Source organism: Metarhizium brunneum, chromosome 6, assembly GCF_013426205.1.
Source record: "Metarhizium brunneum chromosome 6, complete sequence".
NCBI lineage: Eukaryota > Fungi > Ascomycota > Sordariomycetes > Hypocreales > Clavicipitaceae > Metarhizium > Metarhizium brunneum.
Genome location: NC_089427.1, coordinates 1,757,961 through 1,778,578, shown reverse-complemented (window position 1 = coordinate 1,778,578; position 20,618 = coordinate 1,757,961). Strand labels below are relative to the sequence as shown.

Sequence of the window (20,618 nt, the reverse complement as noted above, 5' to 3'; positions counted from 1 at the left end):
CGCACTGGAGGAGGGCTGGCCAATCCGAGAACAGACAAAGGCTGCCTCAGTCCATCGCGAATTTCCCCGGCACCTTTTCGAATCGGCCTCCCCAAACCTCGAAGGAAATCCATCCCTCGACAGCTTTGCGGCCCATCACCTTCCGATACCGTATCCTCCAGTGCTCAATCGCACGAAGCCGTCACAATGGTAAGCTTCCGAATTGACCGCGCGCCCTTCTGCCGACAATCGCAGCTAATCGCTCATCCGATAGTCTCTCGTCAACTCGTTCTATAGGCAAGTCCCTCGATCGAAGCCGAACGACCACTCCCACGACCCCGAGAAGCTAACACGACTTGCTGCAGCGCTCTTTTCCGAAAGAACTACGCCATGTTGGCGGCTGTCTTCACTGCCGGCTTCGCATTCGAAGTGTACGGACCTCACCCTGATAAATGGCGTACCGGAATTCGGCAATTACTAACCTCTCGTTATAGCGGCTTCAATAACGGTGTTAACAAGTGGTGGGACAACCACAACCGCGGCGTAAGTCCTCATATGCGAATGGCAACAGGTGTGGTATTGGACTAATGTGGGAATGGCAGCGACAATGGAAGGATATTCGAAGCAAGTATGTTGAGGAGACTGCTGAGGACGACGAGTAGACTATGTTCACGATATACAATTGAAGGCCGCGGAAATGGGTAGGCAGTCATGGGACTCTGTGTCTCTAGACTTGTACAATTCACAAATCAATAGAGTTGATATCTCACGCATCACCGTTTGCTCGCGCAATACGTTTTGCCACGTGCGAATCGGATATGAGGCTTTGCACAGCCGTACGACAGTGCAAGCGCCGTGACGTGAGAAGGCGAGACGTGGTCAAGATTTTCTAAATGGGACACACCGTCTTGTTATTTTGGGTCAAATAGCATGCACTGCTATCATCCGCGTTGCATGGCGTTGGTCGGCGATGGCTCTTAGTCGTACCAGTTGACCTTGCCATGTACAGTTTAAAGTGCCTGGCGGTTACCCAGGTACTTCACCGGACACTGGCCAACAGGCGCCCGGGTCGTACGACAGCTGTTGGCCGCCCTGTAATTGCCGCCGTTGGGGGCCCAGATAGCAGCACTGAGTGCAAGGCGCCTGTATCGCGCCGCTGGCACCCCAGAGCACTAGTGTTCCCAATGCCGTCAACGCCATAACGTAGACCGCCAGCTGTTCCTTGAGCACACAGAGGGGTAAAAATATCAATCTAATCCAGTGCCACCCGGCTCTTCACACCACGCAACGTTTGAACATCAACTCCACGCGGATCGCCCTCCGATAGCTCGACAGTACACATGTGCTTTGTTGCCACCATTTTTCTCGCATAGAACTTGCCCTCTCCATCCTGCCCGCCACTGTTATTGATGGGGCATCAGTACCCGTCATCTTTGATAACTGTCAGCAAGCACCTTGGCGAGCTGCCAGCATCCACCTCTCCCACCTTGCCGCCGGACCGTCTCTTCCACAACGTCTATGGGCGTACCGTCTGGATCGGATCGGCGGAAATCATGAGCTCATGAGAATGGAACCCGAAATGTCTACGCAGGAGCAGCAGCTCTGCCAGCTTTTGGCGGACCTGCCTGCCCGGTTTTGCAATCGTTACGATGAAGATGCAGCACGGGAGCTTCTAACGAGCTTGTTTTGGTCTCTGGCGGGTGGCAATCAAGACTACATGCGACTTCTTTTCCCCGAGGGTAAGCCCTCCGACAGCCTGAAGCTTGGTGATGCCCAGGGTGCCGTCGAAGGCGCCGAATACACCGAAGCAGCCCGTGGCAAGCGATGCGGACACATCTTCAAACCTGGCGAGGCGACCTACATGTGCCGGACGTGCGGAACCGACGAAACGTGTTGTCTCTGCGTCCGGTGCTACGACTCAACAGATCATACCGGTCACATGGTTCGAATACAAATGTCTGTTGGGAACAGTGGGTGCTGCGACTGTGGTGATGACGAAGCTTGGAAGACGCCATTGTTTTGCACTATACATTCGGACATGAAATCCGGGCAGGCCAAGGGCAAAGGCAAAGAAGCTGTCGGGCTGCCAGATGACCTTCTGAGCAGCCTTCGTATGACCATCGGTCGCGTGTTCGACTACATCTGCGACGTCATCTCCTGCTCCCCAGAACAGCTGAGGCAGGCAAAAACCAAAGAATCAATCTTGAAAGATGAGGAGGCGTCGCGACTGACATCTGTCTATTACGGTCCTGAGACCACATTCTGCGACGAATTTGCCCTCATCCTGTGGAATGACGAGAAACACACAGTCCAAGAAGTCCAGGATCAGATTGCTAGGGCATGTAGGAAGACCAGACGGGAGGCTGCCAAGGATGCTTGGGAAACTGATGCTGTCGGGAGAAGTATCTTGATCTATCTAAACGACATTGATATGCTGCTTCAAATGGCCAAGATCATGGAGGCTATCAGAGTCACAGTTACAATTAGGTCGGCGCGAGACACATTCCGTGAACAAATGTGTGGCACGCTTGTTGAATGGCTGAGCGATATTTCCGGCTGCTCCATTGGGCACGACAACAATATCCTTAGGCGAACAGTCTGCGACGAGATGATGAAAACCTGGCGTCAGGGAAGCCACGCTTCTCACACATCAGGCGTTATTGACGACGAAGATGAAGACGAGCAGAATATAATGTCACAAACCAGGATACACGGCCTCAACGTGCACTTTATCAGGGCGCTACAGGCTGCAGCTGCTCCTGGTGGCAATCTTGAAATTAATGTTGACGGAGGAGATGAAGACGTGGACCAGGATGACGATGCAGACATGGGTGACAATGATGACGATGGCCAGTCGCCCACTAGCTCAGTAGCGGGCGGTGACGAGGATGAGGACGACGATGTCATGATGGTAGATGCCAGAGGAGACGTTGGCGATCTGGGTATGAACTGGTCACAATCGGATCAGGCGCTGGAAGAAGACGAGGCCACAATGGCAGGCTATCCTCCACCTCCGCCGCCGCCGCCGCCAGTTCAAGCAAGGGCAGCACGGCGAGAACGGGATGGTACTCCCTCGGATTCCGATACGGCTGATCCTTTGATTGCACCCGCAGTCTATGCCAAAGCAAACGTTGATATTCCCAAGACTCCAGGGAAAACAGAAAGGCCCGCCCCTCGACCTGGTAGGTACTGGATCGAAACCCCACAAGTCTATACACAGCGAGACAATGTGCCCCCGGCTGAAGACGTGTTCCAACGTGTACGCCTCGATTGGCTGCTTCTTTTTGACTTGCGGATGTGGAAGAAGGTCAGGATCGACCTTCGCTCGCTTTATATCTCAACAGTGGTATCAGTGCCGGAATTCAAGCGTGTTTTGGCTTTGAGATTTGCCAGCCTTTACACAATATTAGCGCAACTGTACCTGGTTGGGGATAGGGAACCGGATCACTCTATTATCAACCTGTCGCTGCAGATGCTGACAACTCCATCGATAACCGCTGAAGTTGTGGAGCGAGGAAACTTCATGAGCAGCCTGCTAGCTATTCTTTACACCTTTTTGACTACTCGACAAGTTGGCCATCCGTGGGATGTTTCTCCCGACGCCGTCCTTGCGTTCGAAAGCGGGTCAGTGACCAATCGCCGAATGTACCATTTCTACCAAGACTTGAAATACCTGTTTGGATCTCCTCACGTCCAAGAGCGAGTCAGATCCGAGCCTCGATATTTGATGCAGTTTTTGGACTTGGTGAAGCTTCACCAGTGCATTGGACCAAACGTGCGAGCAGTGGTTGAGCATGTCGAGTATGAAGCAGACTCTTGGATAACAGCTTCGTTAGTCACACGGCAAATCAATCTCCAAGCAAGAATCCTAGCCGAGGCATTCCGAGACTGTCCGCCTGATGAAATTCACTATCTCCAGAGAGCCATTCGTTTTACCTCAAAGACTGTAATTTTGAACTCCATAGGCGCAGAACGTCATAGGTTCAAGCAAGGGGAGATCAAGGATGAGGTGAAATTCAAGACCCTAACCGACTTTGAGTTTGACACAGAGAATGCTTCCTACGAAGTTGTCAAATTTGTTGTTGAGAAAGATTCCATCAGCTTCCACCATGCCTTGCACTACACCTTGTCTTGGCTCATCGAATGCGGTCGCTCACTGCCTGCATCCAGCATTCGAGCATTGATGAGCTTCACTGGCCAAGAGCTGAGATCAAAGCCAAGATTGATGGGACGGCCACAGATCCCAAGAAAGGACTATGACCCCGAGGACTACCTTATGGCCGCCTTTGACTTCCCTCTGCGGGTTTGTGCTTGGCTGGCGCAGATCAAAGCCAATATGTGGGTTCGAAATGGCATAAGTTTGAGGCACCAAGCTAGCACATATCGAGGTGTAGGGCAGAGGGATGTAACGCACCATCGAGACATTTTTCTTCTTCAGACGGCGATGGTTGTGTGCAATCCAGGCCGCGTGCTTGCATCCATCATTGACCGGTTTGGTATGGATGGCTGGGTGAAGGGGTTGTTTGAGCTCAAGTCTGAAGCTCAGGATGATGCGCAACATCTTGACATTGTTGAGGACATGATTCATCTTCTCATTGTCCTCTTGAGCGATCGGACTTCTCTTATTGCTCCTGATGATGAGCCAAACTCAAGAATTCTCGCCATGCGACGAGACATCACGCATGTTTTGTGCTTCAAACCGCTATCCTTCAACGAGATATGTGGCAAGTTGCCCGAGAAGTATCAAGAACAAGAGGACTTCCATCGCGTCTTGGACGAAATGGCGACTTTCAAACCCCCCGAAGGCATTTCTGACGTAGGCACTTTCGAATTGCGTCAAGAATTCATCGAAGATATTGATCCTTATATTGCACACTACAACAAAAATCAGCGAGAGGAGTCAGAGATGGCATATCGAAAGAAGATGGCCAAGAAGACTGGCAAGACAATTGAAGAGATTGTTTATGAACCCAAGCACCGGCCTGTGCCATCAGGCTTGTTTGAAAACCTGGGGCAGTTCACCAGCACTGGCATGTTTGCCCAAATTATCTACTACTCACTCTTGTATCCTCTTGTTGCCCAAAAATTTACACCTTCTGTACCATTTACTCGGTTAGAGACGTTCTTGCAAGTCGTCCTCCATCTGATTCTCATTGCCATTCTCGAGGACAAGTCCCATGAATCGGAAGCAATTGGACAGCCGCCAAACTCATTTGTCCAAATTGCTCTCACCACCATGGCTCGCAGCAATTTCATGCCAGAAGCGAACAATTCCCGAACCATTGTCTCACTATTGACTTTGATGTCAAACAAGGACGAGTTCAAAGCAGTTCATCCCAAGATTGCTCTGGTCTTGAGGAGACTGAGGCAAAAGCGGCCGCAAGCATTCGAGATTTCTTTTGTGAATCTTGGCATCTCGGTAGACCGTGTTGACACCGCCTCTCCGGCCAACAACTCTGCTGAAGAGGAGCGGGAAAGGCGGAAAAAGGCTGCCTTGAACCGTCAGGCCAAGGTCATGGCACAGTTCCAACAACAGCAGAAAAATTTTCTGGAGAACCAAGGTGGAATTGACTGGGGCTCTGACTTGGATGAAGATGAGGACGAAATGGGCCAATCTGAGGACCGAAAGCATAATTGGAAGTATCCAACAGGGACTTGTATCTTGTGCCAGGAGGACGCAGATGATAGAAGGCTTTATGGCACATTTGCCCTTCTCAATGAAAGCCGCGTGCTCCGCCAAACTGACTTTCAAGACCCCGAGTTGGTAAGAGAAGCCTCACAAACCCCTTGCAACCTCGATCGATCTGCCGAAGACATTCGGCCGTTTGGAATCGCGCATGAGAATCGGAAAATGGTTGAGAAGCTCAATTTAAATGGGGAGACTTTTTTGGCTGAACGCCAAACCATTGGCAAAGGGTTCAAGGCCAATCTGTCCAGACCTGGCCCGGTTGCCAGCGGATGTGGGCATATGATGCATTATCGATGCTTTGAAATGTATTACGAGGCAACGAATCGCCGACATACGCATCAAATTGCAAGACATCATCCCGAGGACACGAGGCGCAATGAATTTGTGTGCCCGTTATGTAAAGCTCTTGGCAACGCATTTCTTCCCATCATATGGAAAGGGTTGGAAGAATCGTACCCGAGCTACTTGCAACCGTCAATATCTTTTGGAGAATTCCTTGACCTGAAGATGGGTTCGGCATATTGGCTGCAAGGGGGTAAGGCCCCCGAGGTCGACTCACCCAGCCCACCGAACATGTACACGCCAAGTGTACCAGGCAGTCTGGTTGAAACTCTGGCAAACCAGCACCCGGATGCAGATATTTCATGGGGGAGAGACGACCCCGACTCGCAGTCTTCTGTGCTTGGAACCCCGGCGAGCTCCTCATTCTCTACTGCTGGCATACCAGAGCCAGGTAACTCTCTGGCGGCTGCTGGCCCCAACAGTCAAATTTTGGGAGACTTGAAGGCAGCATATCGGCGTCTTCGAGATACTCTACGAGTGAATGGGCTGCACACTCGGCACCCTATCGATGCCAAGGCTACTGGAGGAGATGAGCTTTACTCGAGCGACACTCTTGTTCAAGTCATCGGCTTCACCATATCATCTGTGGAAATACAGCAACGCGGCGTCGAGGTCCAACCAGGCATGACGTTATTGGATAAAATCCCGGAGCAAGTACTCGTCCACTTACGAGTTCTTTCGGAAACTGCTTCGTCCTACATAGCTGTTGGAGCAGGCCACACGGACGGGGTTCCCAATCGTATTGAAGATGAATTCACCAATGACAGTGAGAGACAGCACTGCCAGTTATTTATGTGTCGATATGTTGGAACCCAGGACCTGCTGGCAGCTACTTCGGTTCTTCGACCTTTGGACGCTTATCCACCTTTGCTGAGCCTTGATCCATTCACCTTCCTGGTTGAATGCGCATATGGCCTTGTACCGGCCTACAACGCCGAAATTTTCCATATGCTCAGGCTGTGTTATCTGGCTGAACTTGTCAAGGTTGTGTTTCACATGGGGCGCAACGTTCCATTCAGCATGTGGATAGAAGGCCTTGCTGGCAAGCAATCACAGGATCCGGCCATGATCAACTTTGCCAGCTTTGCGCTTGCAATCACCAAATGCGGAATGGAACTCGAGGTGGCCAACTTTGGCAAGACCAGCGACAATGAGGGGGAGAATAAGGGTTTCCAACAGCCAGGCGTGGATACTTTGGAAAGCTGGTACACTTTTGTGAAGAAGTATGCGTTGACCTTTTTGCGGAAAAGTGTCGTGTTCTTGTACGTCAAGTACGGTGTCGACTTCAACAGCCACATCTCGTCAAGTCAGGATGCGGATTCGGACGAGCTTGATCGCCTCACAGATGCTCTTCGCCTACCCAGTTTTGATGAAATGTGTGCCTCTATGACGGAAAACGCCTTTACGTGTGGTTGGCCAATGACAACGTACGACCTGGTTTCGGGCTGGATCAAGCACCAGGTTGTTTGGCCAAATGGTTATGGAGACATGAGCCAATCTGCCCTGGTCAGCCATCCAGGCATTTTCGAACTGATTGGTCTCCCGAAGACTTACGACACACTAATTGAAGAGTCGATCAGGAGAAGGTGTCCATCTACCGGTAAAGACCTCACAGATCCGGTCATTTGCTTGTTCTGCGGTGAAATCTTTTGCAGTCAGAGCAACTGTTGCCAAAAGCCGGAGACTGTCGGTCGGGAGACGACGAGAATTGGTGGTGCTCAACAGCATATGCGCAAGTAAGCTCGGGACCTACCTATTTGACAGCCATGATACGTGCGGTAGGCTAACACTTGAAAAATAAGGTGCCAAAAGAATATCGGAGTATACTTGAATGTACGAAAATGCTCAATAGTGTACCTTTTTCGACAGTCTGGGTCTTACGCCCCGGCACCTTATATCGATAAATACGGCGAGACGGATCCTCAGCTTCGTCACGGCCGACAGCTCTTCTTGAACCAGAAGAGATATGACTCCATGATACGAAATACAGTACTGAACCACGGCGTGCCAAGTCTGATTAGCCGCAAACTGGAGGCCGAGATAAATAATGGAGGTTGGGATACTTTGTAACGAGGGAGAAGGGATACACGGCTTCATAGATGAATGATGGAATTCTGGAAAGGCAAACGGAGTTTCGAGTTATTTTTTTTTTCTTCTATATAACTGTACTACAGTTTATTGGACAGGGGGAGTGATGAGAGCTTTTGTCTGATGTGTTAGAACAGAGAGCATGGGTCTAGAGTGCTTGGGTGTCCGTCTGTGTACTAACTAGTTACTCGGTGCGATGTTTTGAGTTGCTAGGCAAATTAATACGGCAGCTGCACTGGGTGGGCTATATGAATGCATGCATGCGCTACTAGTGTACATTTGGTTTCCCACTGCTCGAACCATGGCGACGCATGGAAATGTGAAGCTGTTATTATTGAGTGGCAGAAAACGGGAGAGCCTCGTCTCCCGCCAAACCGGGAAGGGGCCACCCGGCACGGTGCTGTTGGTACAGTGCGCCTTCATCCACACACTCCGGTGAGGCTCATCAAGAGGCCAATCAAAGGCACGCAATCCGACAAGGCGCGTCCCAAGTCCCAACCGTGCCGTGTGTCAAAATCGACCTTGGATCGCGGGCAGAGCGTCAACCTGTCGTTGTATCCAGACCAGGTCTCATCATCAACTTCTACAGCTGATCCTGCTTGGGGCACCTTTCTTTGGCGCGCGTACTCCATCCTACACCTACGAGCGGACCAAGACTGTGAGATATCGGGCTGTGAATTGGCAAGATGGGGCGACGGTCTAGTCGCGCAGCTGCTAGGAAGGCATCGGCAGCGCTGGGTATGCACTTTTCTCTCTTGGCCTTTTCTCCATCTTTTTTTCCCTACATGGAGCGAGCGCAAGCAGCATCACCCACAACCGCACACGGCATTGTCTTTGTGCAAGGGAAGCGCATTGATCGCGCGCATTACACTTGCGTTGTGCTCTGTGCGCCTTCTCTCTCTCTCTCTCTCTCTCTTTGATGCCTGCCGTCCTTTGTTGCCCTTTCCCTTCCCCTCTCCGCGTTGGCCTCTCATCTCGTGTCCTTGACTGGCACAGAGGCTCGCCAGCACAATCATGGCACCCAGAACCAGGATTCGTTTAAGACTAACGCGTAGTTTAAACACTGCAGAGAGCACGCCCAAGGGTTTTGCCGATGCCGAGGACGAGCCCATGGTTGATGCGGCTGTGGCTGACGAAGGCTCTGAGCACGAGGAGCCGCCTGCGCAAGACGACGACGACGATGACCAAGAGGAAACCAGGCTCGCGTCGGACCACGAAGAAGCGGCCGCTACGAAAGAAGGAGAGGAAGAGGGCGACGAGGCCAAGGAACCCAGTCCGCCGCCTCAGCCTGTGATTCGAAGAAAGCGGTTGGGTCGACCGCCAAAGAACAAGCCGCCCGACTGGGACCCCATGATTACCGTGACGGAGGATACGCCGCGACGTCGTGGTCGCGGGGGGTGGAGAGGTCGAGGTGGTCGCAAGGGAGGCCCAGCGGCGCCAAAGGCCGAACAGGTCATCGACGCCGAAGGTACCGTGGCCGAGATTGTTAATGACGAGTGCGTGCTACCCGAAGATCCTGAGGGCGAGACCAAGGTCGACAAGCTGGGGAACCTGGAAGGCGGTCGCGACTATCGCTGTCGTACCTTTACCGTCCTGGGACGTGGAAATCGACTTTACATGTTGTCGACGGAGCCTGCTCGTTGTGTTGGTTTCCGAGACAGCTACCTGTTCTTCACGAAGCACCGAAAGCTGCACAAGATTATCGTCGACGACGACGAGAAGCGAGACATGATTGAGCGAGACATTATCCCACATTCTTACAAGGGCCGATCCATAGGTGTTGTTACGGCCCGGTCAGTCTTTAGGGAGTTTGGCGCGAGGATCATTATTGGCGGTAAGCGCATCATTGACGATTACAATGTTGCTCAGCTGCGGGAAGAAGGTGCTGTTGAGGGCCAGCTTGCTGACCCCGATGACCACTTTGTGCCCGGCGAGTACAACAAGAACCAGTACGTTGCCTGGCACGGCGCCAGTGCTGTGTATCATACCAATGTGCCGTCTGTGCCGGTGCCCAATGGAAAGCCCGAATACAAGAAGCGCAAGGTCAACGTCAATGACCAGAATTGGATGCTGGAGCATGCACGAGAAGCTAGGTATGTGAAGTTGACTGCCCTTGGATTTTTTTTCTCTTCTATATTGAAAACACTGCTGACATGGTGTAGCATATTCAACGCCGGAATCAATGCGATTCGCAAGTTCAACAATGCCGGCGTCTACGACATTCACACCAACATGCTGCAATACCCGGCCATAATGCAGCCCACCCGTGTGCGAATCGAGCAAGTGAGCCCCGACGAAGAGGCAGCCAGCAAAGGAAGCGTCAAGTTCCCACCGGTGCCGCTCAGAATGGCCAGGAATTTCCTCGTCATGGACACATACTGCGAGGGCGCGCCGCGAAACGACGCTTCTGTCCGACCAAACAGCGAGATGCCAGCGGAATTTGTCGCTTCGTTCAACGGGCTGGTGTCCGTGTCAGACGAGATCAAGGACCTGTTGCCGGCCGAGTGTCGAAAGGCGTTTGACGAGGCACTCGAGGCAGAGGTCGACTTCCAGTCGCGCTGGGGCACGGAGAAGGAGAAGATGTCGCGCCGGGACCCCATTATTGATAAAGCGATAGTACCGTATAGCATGTCGTAGGGTGGCGTGCATTTCAGGGGAGTCGTTTGATGTGATGGGCGTATGGATGGAATGGAAGTGAATGTGTTTGCATTGTATAATAGGAGTTCTTAGTCAAGGAGGGGGCGTTGGGCGTATGGAAGCTGCGGACCAAGTCTAATGATAATTTGTTCTCGTCTGCGTCTAAACAGCTGCCAGTATGTGCTTGTCCAGCTTATGGCTCGATCGCTGCGATGGTTTACACATGGCTAACACCAACGTAATCGTCTTGCGTGGCCTACCCTTGCAGCTCATCGCCAGCATATCACGAGACGGCGAGCCGAACCTCCAACTCTGGTCTTTGGCCTCCTCCTTCACTCTCTGCTTGTGTCCTGTTCTTTCCCTCCCGACGCTTATCAACTCTCTCACCTTGACCTCTGGGAGATACGCTCCTTATGCGGCGGGTCTCTCGTGGGAGTAGAATTTGAGAAGCTGGGGCGCAATATAGACTTTCGGATAGGGGCCAAGGTTATACTAAGCTTATATTATGTGGTGGTTCATTAGCACCCCCTCGGGAAGTAATGTGTGTTGTGCTACGACTCAACCGCCTTTTGAGTTTTTTTTTTGTAAGTCCATTCGGTCTAAAGAACTGGTGCATATATTAGCTTGGGCAGGTAGCGAGTGGCCAAGGCTATTTTAAATAGCTCAAGAATAAACAGATGACTCCGTGTGGCACGGCCGGGGTCACTAGAACTGGGACGGTTCATCTTTGTAGAAATACATGCACGACACCGTCAAAGATTAAAAACAGATGCACCGTACATGATGCCTTGATGGTCGACCCTAGTGCTGCGCCTGTAAACGCACTTGCTACAATAGCCAGATGAATGAGTTTCTTAGTTGCTCGAGGTTGTGTTTAGCTCTGTTATGAAGAATCCAAACTAAAAGTAGCAGCATTGGGCGTGTAAGATTTGCTTCTTGTAAATAGCCTGTCCTGTCCTGTCCTGTCCTGTTCTGCCTATTCTCCTTTTCCATTCTGTCTTTGTATCTTGTTGAACATTGTCATCGAAAACTTTCACTTGATTATTATCACGAGTTTGATTTGAGAGCTGTGAACAAAATGGCTCCGTCAACTTTCCACGCCTTTGCCCGACTTCCCTGTGAGCTCCGGCTTCACATCTGGCAGCTTGCGCTTCGACCCCGGCACGCCGGCGGTCTGCACCACTTCTTCCTCGACGGCGAAGGAAACAAGGACAGTATGGACCCGAGCCTATACGTCGGCGTAGACGGCCAGCCTGGAGGAAGCAGTTCCGCTAGACGAGATGTTGTCTTGAACATAGGTCGCCTGCAGAGCAACTCCTCCGTCATGCCCGGCAAGGGCTCCGTGTACTACTGGGATGCCGGCCTCTGGACAGCCTGCCGAGAATCAAGATACGTCATAGAGAGGCGCTCCAAATCAGACCGCGAGCACAAGACGGAGCACTACTCGCTTCTTCGCCGGGAAAGGATCGGGTGCCGCCGGCCGGCCTTCGCAACGGTACGACAGGGCGGCACGGCGTGGAATCTCATGGTCCAGCCGCACAGAGACCTCTTTTGCTTCCATGTCCAGGGCTGGGACACGGGCTTTATCCTGCCGCATCCTTCGACCCTGCGGGCCTTTGAGCATCCCGTCTGCGGGCGTCGGGGACTTGGGCCCGAGGACGCGCAGCGGACGTCTGTCCAGCATTTTGCCCTGGAGTTCGACGCGCGCTGGAACGAAAACTGGCCCGGGAGTCCTGACGAGCTTATGAGGGAGGCGAGCCCGCGCGGCTTCATCGCTCGCCTGATACTGCGGGCTGTGCTGACGGAAGTCGGCTTCTTCATTTGGCTGATTGACCGCGGCGCTCCCGTGCCAAAGGGGCCGCTGCTCGAGGACACGCGCGGCCAGGTCTTTTACGACATGGACGCCGAGTACGTCGAGGTGCCCCAGTGGAGTGCTGGGGAGTCGTCCTACTTTATTGACAACATAAGCCTAAGTCTCGGGGATTGGTACCAGTTCAGGGGGGAGGACGTACCTCATGTTGGTGACTCGTTCGAGTTGAGCTGGAGTTTTGACACGGAGGCGTATATTGGGATTCTTAAACGGAGGGAGAAGGACTGAGAAGAAGGTTGTGGATGAAAGGGCCATTTTACATGATGTACCATGATGCCAACTACGATGGCGATGAGTAATGTATGCCTTGGTGGTGGGCAAATCGGGTGGATGAATATATCGACATTCTACCTCATCGTCATGGTGAGCGAGAGACACAAGAGTTCAAGACGTGCTTGCACGACCCGACACACCAGTCTCTACATGCCCATGCCCATGCTCAACATGACGTGCACGGCAGGAAATGTCCCCTCGCTCTTCTTGGCTTGTGAGAGGGCTCTTGCGGAGGAGAGTGAGCGTCGTCGTTGAATGGTGTCCGAAACGCCCCTTGCGCACTGACCCCCGCGATGATCCACTCTCATTGCGTGGCTCTGCCGAGATGATGATGATGAATTTTCACAATGAATTGTTGTCTTTTCTTTCTTCTTTTCTTTTTTTTTTTTGGAAAAAATAATAATGGTTTAACATGATGTGTAAATGAGTAGCCGTAGGTTGAGCAAGCTCTCATCCCAATCAACCCTCTCACATCATCATCGCCATCCACCGCAAATCGCCATCCACACCAACCCCGGATCTTTGACGAACCACTTCTCTCACACAACCCGTTTGAGCACACGCTCAGCCCGCCTCCCGCATCGAAACAGACATCTCCCGCCCGACGATCCATCTTCATCTTTGTGCAGAGCCCACCGCCGAAGACGCTCCCGAGGGTGGCTGTCCACCTCCATTTCAAAACATGAAGCAGAAACCCGGGGTTTGAGAATCGCTCCCGGCGAACCCTCTCCCACGGCCGCAAATGCTACGGTCACGTCAGCGTTTCAAGGGCCCGACTATGAACGTTCGAGATGGACAAATCCGAGTATGCTAGGCTTCAGGCCTCACGGCATGTCATCACTGGAAAGATGGTTCTTGGGCCGGACGAGTCGTCTCAGATTCACTACGTTCGTTGTAACTCTGACAGCTCAGGCATATAAGACATTGTATCCCGCTACCTCGATGGCTGCTTGATCCAAGTCTTTTTCCTCCTTCTTCCCTGGGCCGGTCCTCTGATTCTCTTTTATACTACCTACTACGTTTTTCTCCTTTCTTCATTACTTCTTTACACGCAGTCACCATGAAGTCCTTTTCTGTTATTCTCCTGGCCGTGGCATCGGTCTCAGCCGCCCCAGCCGGCACTCTTCGCCGCGGTACGTTTACTTGCCTGATACAATGCCAGTGTACATAACTCACAACCTCTCAAGATGTAGGCGAATCTAGCACTGGTAGCGTGGCTGCCCGGGCGGGCATCTTAGACGCCTTTACCGGCGCCGTTCAGGGAGTCGTTGACACGGCAAGCGGCGTTGCTGGCGATGCCATCAACCTCGGTGCTCGGGCTGCTGATGAGCCGCTTGAGGACTTTGAGAGGAAGGAGGAGGAGGAGGAGGAGGAGGCTGCTCGGACTGCGGCCAAGAGAGCCGTTAGGCTCGGCGCGCTCCAGGACTTTGAAAAGGAGGAGGAGGCAGAGGATGCCGCTGCCGGTTTCGGCACCCGTGATCTTGAAGATTTTGAAAAGGAGGAGGAGGCAGAGGATGCTGCGGCTGGTATCAGCACCCGTGATCTTGAGGACTTTGAAAAGGAAGAGGAGGAGGAGGAGGCAAGGACAAACGCCAAGCGAGCCACCACGGCCAATGGCCTTGAGGACTTTGAAAAGGAGGAGGAGGAAGAGGAAGCCCGGGAGGCCAAGGCCTCTGGACTAGACGCTCGTGCTGAGCCCGAGGAGGAGGAATGCGTCAACGAAGAAGACTAGGTGATGTCAAGGCGTGAGCAAGCGTGTACAGCTTGTGGTTTTGCAACCAATCTTAATCATCCGCAGATGCCATCTGGGGGAGAAATGTACAAGTCAGGTTCTACTCGGCGGTTGATTGCTATTTAGACTCGGCAGTAATTTGTTCAAGTGCTTGGAGTATTTACGGCTACGCATAAAAAACGAAATATAAAAAAACTTGAATTTTACGCTTGCACGATACTTGTATCATGCGTATAATTTCATTTGACTACAGAGCGAAACAACCGAAAATTAATAAAAAAAACTTGAGCCCATTCGTCTTTCTCGCCCAAGACATGACCCTACACCCATCACCACGACGATTCCGATTCCAAGAAAACCAGAAACAAAGAAAAAAAGGACTCACCACGCCACAATTCCACCTACGGCCAAATCCACCCCTCCGAGGCCCTTTTCGATGGCAAAAAAAAAAAAGTATCAAAACCTTCCTTCCCATCTAGTACCCCGGAAAAGCAGCCCAATCCTCCCCACCCATGCAGTCAGTATGGTCATGCACAACCCAACGAGCCATTTTCCAACATACAACCTGCTCCGTATTACCAATGGGTATGCCCCCCGCCTCCCACGCTCTCTCGTACCATGTGAATGTCTCTCCGGTCTTCCGGACCGGCTAAACAGAAGGAAAAAGAGAAAAAGGACATTGGACAACGTGAATGAGAGAAAGATAGCCCGTCATCCTCCCCCCACACCCTCAAGCGGCTTCCATGTCTTCAATGTTCATCGTCATGCAGCCCCCGCACCGCCGAGGACCATTCGGCACAAGACAGCCAAAGCTCCATGCATGCTTTGTGCCTTGGGGTTCCTTTCTTGGAATGGCTCAAAGGGGACTGTACCGCCTGCTGCTACCCTGCTGAAAAAAAAACCCAAGACAAAACGGGCTTCTTTCTTGGCTCCCTTTTTCTTTTCGTGCGGGGAGGGGTGATGATGAAAGGTTCTGCCGCGGACAGTAGCAAGAAGCGGGGGTCACTCCTGGTAATGTATGTACTCCGTAAGGACTCTTTGAAGTATATCGCCAGATGTCTGGTATCGTCACATGGATGGATGGATGGATGGATGTCTTCTTGGCCTTTCGAATGGGAGCTATGTTGTACGGAGGACGTGTCTGGTGTTCGGGCTACCGTACCCCCGGATCAGCGTGGCCAAAAGGGGTCTCGTTGCACAGAGGAGCCTTGACAGACGACAGCCGAGTTCGTGCCTTGGGAGAGCTGTGCGAGACTCGTGGGATGCTGCAGCCGCCGGTGGAGAAATGAGAGCACCGACGCTACCCTGCTGATGGTGCAGAAATTGTCATCTACGCATTGTGTTCTCTGGCACGGGAGCAACACGTCTTGTACTGTGGACTGTCGTCTACTTTTTTCTTCTCCTCTTATGTTCTTCAGCCGGGAGCGTCGGCGAGAGCCGGTTGGTGTGTATGGACATACATATTTTGCATCTGCCTGCACCGAGGGTATATCCGCCATGGAGGTTGCTGCGAATGCGTGGGGAGTTGGCAACTACCCGGGACCAAGATGCTGGGCGGTGCCGTGCTCGGGAATGATTCGCCCCAGAAACGCATTATATTACCGACAAAGGGTATTAACGGAATACGGCACCTTGCAACAAACCGTTGACCCTACACCCTCCGGCTGTCACTGGTTTCTTCGTCACCGTGAAAGCCATCACTTCAATGTTCACCCTCCCCGCCTTTTGCCGTCACAATGCACCCCGTCGGTACTCCGTACTCCGTAACAGTAGGCTGTCGGCTGGACAAAGCCATTGATGGCCTTTCCAAGGACGCCGTTCCCATCACAACCTGTGCATGTCAGGTTGCACGCCGCCCCTCATCACGACTCCGCCGCGAGGGCATGCCAGCCCCAGCCCCTCTTGAGGCAACATGACGCCGGAAGTGCTTCAAGTCGTCAAATCGTCAGTCAGACGGCACGGCGTGTTGACCATATCGCCATGCCGCCCGGGCTTCAGCCAGCCTCGGTCAGCTCCATGACCAACGGCCATTCTATCCCATTTTCCCCTGCTGGAGACTCCAGGGTCACGTACTAAATATAAAATGCTGAGCAGCGCGCCCACGTTATGTTATCCTCGGCAATTGTCCACGGCCAGCACCAACAGAATCTTGCGGTGGGCGCTTGAGGCGTCGCTGTTTCCCATCACTTCCCCACACAAACATGGCATCCCCTGGAGGACCTGCAGAACTTGGCGGCTTCGTCAAGACGCATTGCCAACGTCTTGCTTGCCAGCGGTTTGTTGCTAGCTTCGACGTTTGGCCCACCCGGAACATCGAACATTGAACCGGACGGACCCAAGGCGACACAACAGGGTGAGTGAGTCTGACTGGCTTCCCGTCACCAGCCACCGTGTGCAGCACCAGCGCCGAGTCGGACTCGTCTTCCTGGGGTATTTTTGGTCTCTTGTGTCCTCCTCGAAGCTGACCAACCAATGCACACGCAACCCACACACACAGACGGAAAGACAATGAAAGCGAAGCAGCAGGTCCAGCGGGCTGAAGGACCCTGAAGTTTGGTGACTGGAGCGCGCCGTGAACGGCCAACAACAAGAGGCGACGACTGATCTTCATTAACAAGCGTGGATCGTGACCCTGATTCCAGAATGGCAATCTTCTGCCGACCAAACACGCCCCGTAGGTCGTCATCTCGCCCGCCGTGTCCGCAATATGAATATGTGATGGGTGATTAATGATCTCCAAGACGATAATTACTATTTTTACTCCGTACTGAGAAATATCAAAGACGCGTGGCGGAACCCTGCTGCCCTGCATGGGCCATTTCAGTCGTCATTGTCTGTCTCGTCATCAAAAATGGGTTGAAGGTCCCAACGCTGTGGGTGCTTCCTAAACACACACCCCAAGTCAGCATATTTGGCAACGATGCAGCGCTGATTGGCTGACTCCTGGATAATTCTGTGCCGGACGCTTGTACACACGCCGTCGGTGTTGACTGACTGGCGATAATGAGCATTTGCACTCCGTACATACCGAGTATAGACATTGTACAGAATGAATGAATGCCATGAAGTTGTTGGTTTCGGGCCAAAAATGCACCCGGCAATACATACGCAACACGTGCAAAAAAAAAGGCACAATCGTCAAAGTTTCATGTCGGGGAATGCCTGGCGACTTTTGGCATTCCTCGCCTTCTGCCGTCCACTGCGTACTTGGTGTTTGTAATTGAAGCCAGCTGACCTCGTTAGCGGCCGTCCCAACATGTCCTAACAATGCCGCACCTATACCAAGGTACCCTTGACACACACAATGACAAGCGGACTGGGACAACGAGATACCGGGGCATTCACTTCACCGTCTTCAACAAAGGAAAGGAAAGTGTCAAACCCCTACTCCGTACGTACTTGGTTGCGCCGGTAATTTTCATGTGTCAAGTGACTGTCGTGGATCACGCTCTTCAGCCACTCACGTTCCTACGCATGTCCAACAGCAACAACTCTTGTGAAGAAAAGGGCCTCGGCTTGTATCCCCGCTGGTTTCTGTGAGCCTCGCCATATTTAACATCGTCTTCCTCGGGTTTAGAGAGAGTCGGCGTTGCTGAACCCTGGATAAATGGAGATTTGGTCCCGCTACTGCCATGAATTAATTTTTGTGTAAAACATGGTCCTTGTTAGTACGGAGTGCTGCATCTGTGTATGTATGCAGAAACACAACAGTGCCCGGGCCAGGCGCCGTATTCCACAATTTCATAGTCGTCTACCAAGTACCTGGGCTGGCTGGGTAGGCATATTCGATACGCCGTCGTTTTGTACAGTATGCAACCAATGTCTGGCGAATAGTACATACCAAATCACTCCTTCAGTCATGCCTTTAAATTTGAACCCCGACATTTGTCCTTGGAGCCGCCGAGGGCCCGTGGTGAGCCAATCTTCTCCAGGACATCATCTGGTGGATCTGAGGCATTTCTCTCCCCCATCTTCCGTGCTTCAAGATTGATGGCGGTGCACCTTGCCTGGCTCCAACCTTGTCTCCCCTTTCCACCTCGCTGGGGTCTTTGGCACAATGATGTGCAACACGCAGGCCGCATCGTTTATCCGAGGATGCACATACTGTACTCCGTATGTACATTGTAGTCGACATAATTACTAGTCATGGCCTGGGTGGGCTTCATCATGGCTTTAGACGGCAGGCAGGCACCACTGCTCTGTCGTCGCCACGCATTGACTTTGCCGCCGGCCCGGTGATCTCTCCTTACAAGAGAGCGCGATACAGTAAAGTGTTACGAGTAGTTGCATTACTCCGTAGGCGTGGGAGGCGTACCCATCTAGCACTGGCATTGAATCCGCAGGTGTGGCTTTTGCTCATGCCCTCACGGCGGTCAGAAAAAGGATGTGCGAGACTGCCAAGGAGCAAATCGCACAACGCGGGCGAGTCTGATGGTCCATACTCCGTACGGTGTGAAGCAAATTGGGGTTCTCCGTACCGAGTACTCCGTACAAGAATGATTCACTACTGCGTTCCATGCCCTTTGTTGCTGGGCATACGTCACCACCGAGTCCATCTAGGGATTGCGGGTGGTCCTATCGAGTACATTCGTGCTGGTTCTAGTATTATCCAACACTGCCACGCGCGATGTGCTAGCTCGTCGGGGGACTCCAACAATTTCAGATGTATGGAGTAATAATAGGGTCGAGTCATCGGTACATCGCCCGCCAGACGTCCGACACCCACGAAACGCGGCTCCAAGGTTCCATGGAGATGGCTGCTGGGGAGAGGAACTTGTGTTGGTATCAGCTACTACCCGCGCCTGTCCTGTTAAAAAAAGGGCTACCGTTTGGTCATGATCCAGTAGTAGTTCCTAGGTAGTCAACATGATTCTTGGATGAGCTTACCTTAGAAGGGTAAGCCGAGGAAATAAAAAAAGAATCGCTGCGAAGCTCTGCACTTGGCTCCGCGGTTCCCACGCTGATGATCGACTCGAATAATTTTACTTTCCCACAGACGGCTCGTTCTGGAACAATACAGAAATGGCCCGGCCGGCAAGGAAGTGGTGACGAGCCCATCAGAACAAACGGCGTGGAGCATGGCATCGTTTCCTGCGGATTTGTGTGATTGTGTCTGAAGTGTGGTATTTGGTGTGGGTTCATGTGCTTCTTTTGGAGGACCTCCGTAGACGCTAGACGCTAGACACCAGCAATCCAGCGATACCTAGCACAAAAACAATACCGAGTAAACAGCCAGGCAACGAGGCCAAGAGATCAGACTGGAATACGTATGTATGTACGCAGCGCTACGGGGCACATGGTGAACAGCATGCACCACGCACTCGATGCCTGGCCTTTGCCTGGCAACCTGGGTCGTTCTTCGGCAAGGTCATCTCGTACCGCTCCATAGCTCCGTTCGCCTGCATCACATCAGGCGACCCCGGCGTCTTTGAACGTGGCAGCCGACCTTCGTAAAATACATACACGCAAATAGCGTATAATTGCATGCCTAGTGCGTCCGTCCGGAGGACATGGAATATTAAGCTCTGACAGAGGCAAGGCAAATGGTGGCAAAGTTCACGAGAACGCATGTCAAATGCGGTCCTCGCCATGACCCTTTGACTTCGTCACTGGTACCCCGGTGGTGCTGCATGCTGCGGCGAGGCGGCTCGGACGTCTTCAGTATTTGGTACGGTAATGTAAAAAGGAAATAAGAAAAAACGACACTCTCGCCGGCCGGGTGTCAAAGCGTCCTCGCTACCCATCCTTTGGCTGGCTGCCTGGGGTGATTTGTGTCATACAGGCCAGTGATGGGGGCAAGGAGGCAAGGGTGGCGGTAATTTTGTGCACCTACGGACGACGCAAGCGCGGACAGAAAAAAATATCGGTGGCTGTCGAAAGAGCCAGTGTTTACTCGACGTATCTGGGCTGAGTCTCGGCGGAGCCTGAAAAACTCGAGAATTCAGATGATGAAAAGTCTGATAGTGGCCCCTGCGGGACGACAGGAGAAAATCGACAACAAGGTATGG

General features: G+C 52.5%; 5 protein-coding genes across 5 annotated transcripts; all 5 read left to right on the top strand.

Annotated features, from left to right (window-relative positions):
* Positions 1-186: 186 nt before the first annotated feature.
* On the top strand, positions 187-641 carry QCR9 (Cytochrome b-c1 complex subunit 9; the record flags this gene model as incomplete). The annotated part of the gene is made up of 5 exons (XM_066131552.1): positions 187-189; positions 254-276; positions 345-410; positions 474-522; positions 582-641. 5 exons carry the CDS (start codon positions 187-189, stop codon positions 639-641), a joined length of 201 nt encoding a protein of 66 aa, XP_065987606.1.
* A 917-nt stretch (positions 642-1,558) lies between these two features.
* Positions 1,559-8,080, top strand: ubr1 (E3 ubiquitin-protein ligase ubr1; the record flags this gene model as incomplete). Its single annotated transcript, XM_014690972.2, has 2 exons — positions 1,559-7,746; positions 7,813-8,080. 2 exons carry the CDS (start codon positions 1,559-1,561, stop codon positions 8,078-8,080), a joined length of 6,456 nt encoding a protein of 2,151 aa, XP_014546458.2.
* A 1,032-nt stretch (positions 8,081-9,112) lies between these two features.
* rsc7_1 (Chromatin structure-remodeling complex subunit rsc7) lies at positions 9,113-10,735 on the top strand (the record flags this gene model as incomplete). Its single annotated transcript, XM_014690973.1, has 2 exons — positions 9,113-10,191; positions 10,261-10,735. 2 exons carry the CDS (start codon positions 9,113-9,115, stop codon positions 10,733-10,735), a joined length of 1,554 nt encoding a protein of 517 aa, XP_014546459.1.
* Positions 10,736-11,813: 1,078 nt separating this feature from the next.
* G6M90_00g098870 (uncharacterized protein) lies at positions 11,814-12,833 on the top strand (the record flags this gene model as incomplete). The annotated part of the gene is made up of 1 exon (XM_014690974.1): positions 11,814-12,833. The coding sequence occupies one exon, from the start codon at positions 11,814-11,816 to the stop codon at positions 12,831-12,833; it is 1,020 nt and encodes a 339-aa protein (XP_014546460.1).
* Positions 12,834-13,938: 1,105 nt separating this feature from the next.
* G6M90_00g098860 (uncharacterized protein) lies at positions 13,939-14,610 on the top strand (the record flags this gene model as incomplete). The annotated part of the gene is made up of 2 exons (XM_014690975.1): positions 13,939-14,011; positions 14,066-14,610. The coding sequence occupies 2 exons, from the start codon at positions 13,939-13,941 to the stop codon at positions 14,608-14,610; spliced, it is 618 nt and encodes a 205-aa protein (XP_014546461.1).
* Between the last annotated feature and the right edge of the window lie 6,008 nt (positions 14,611-20,618).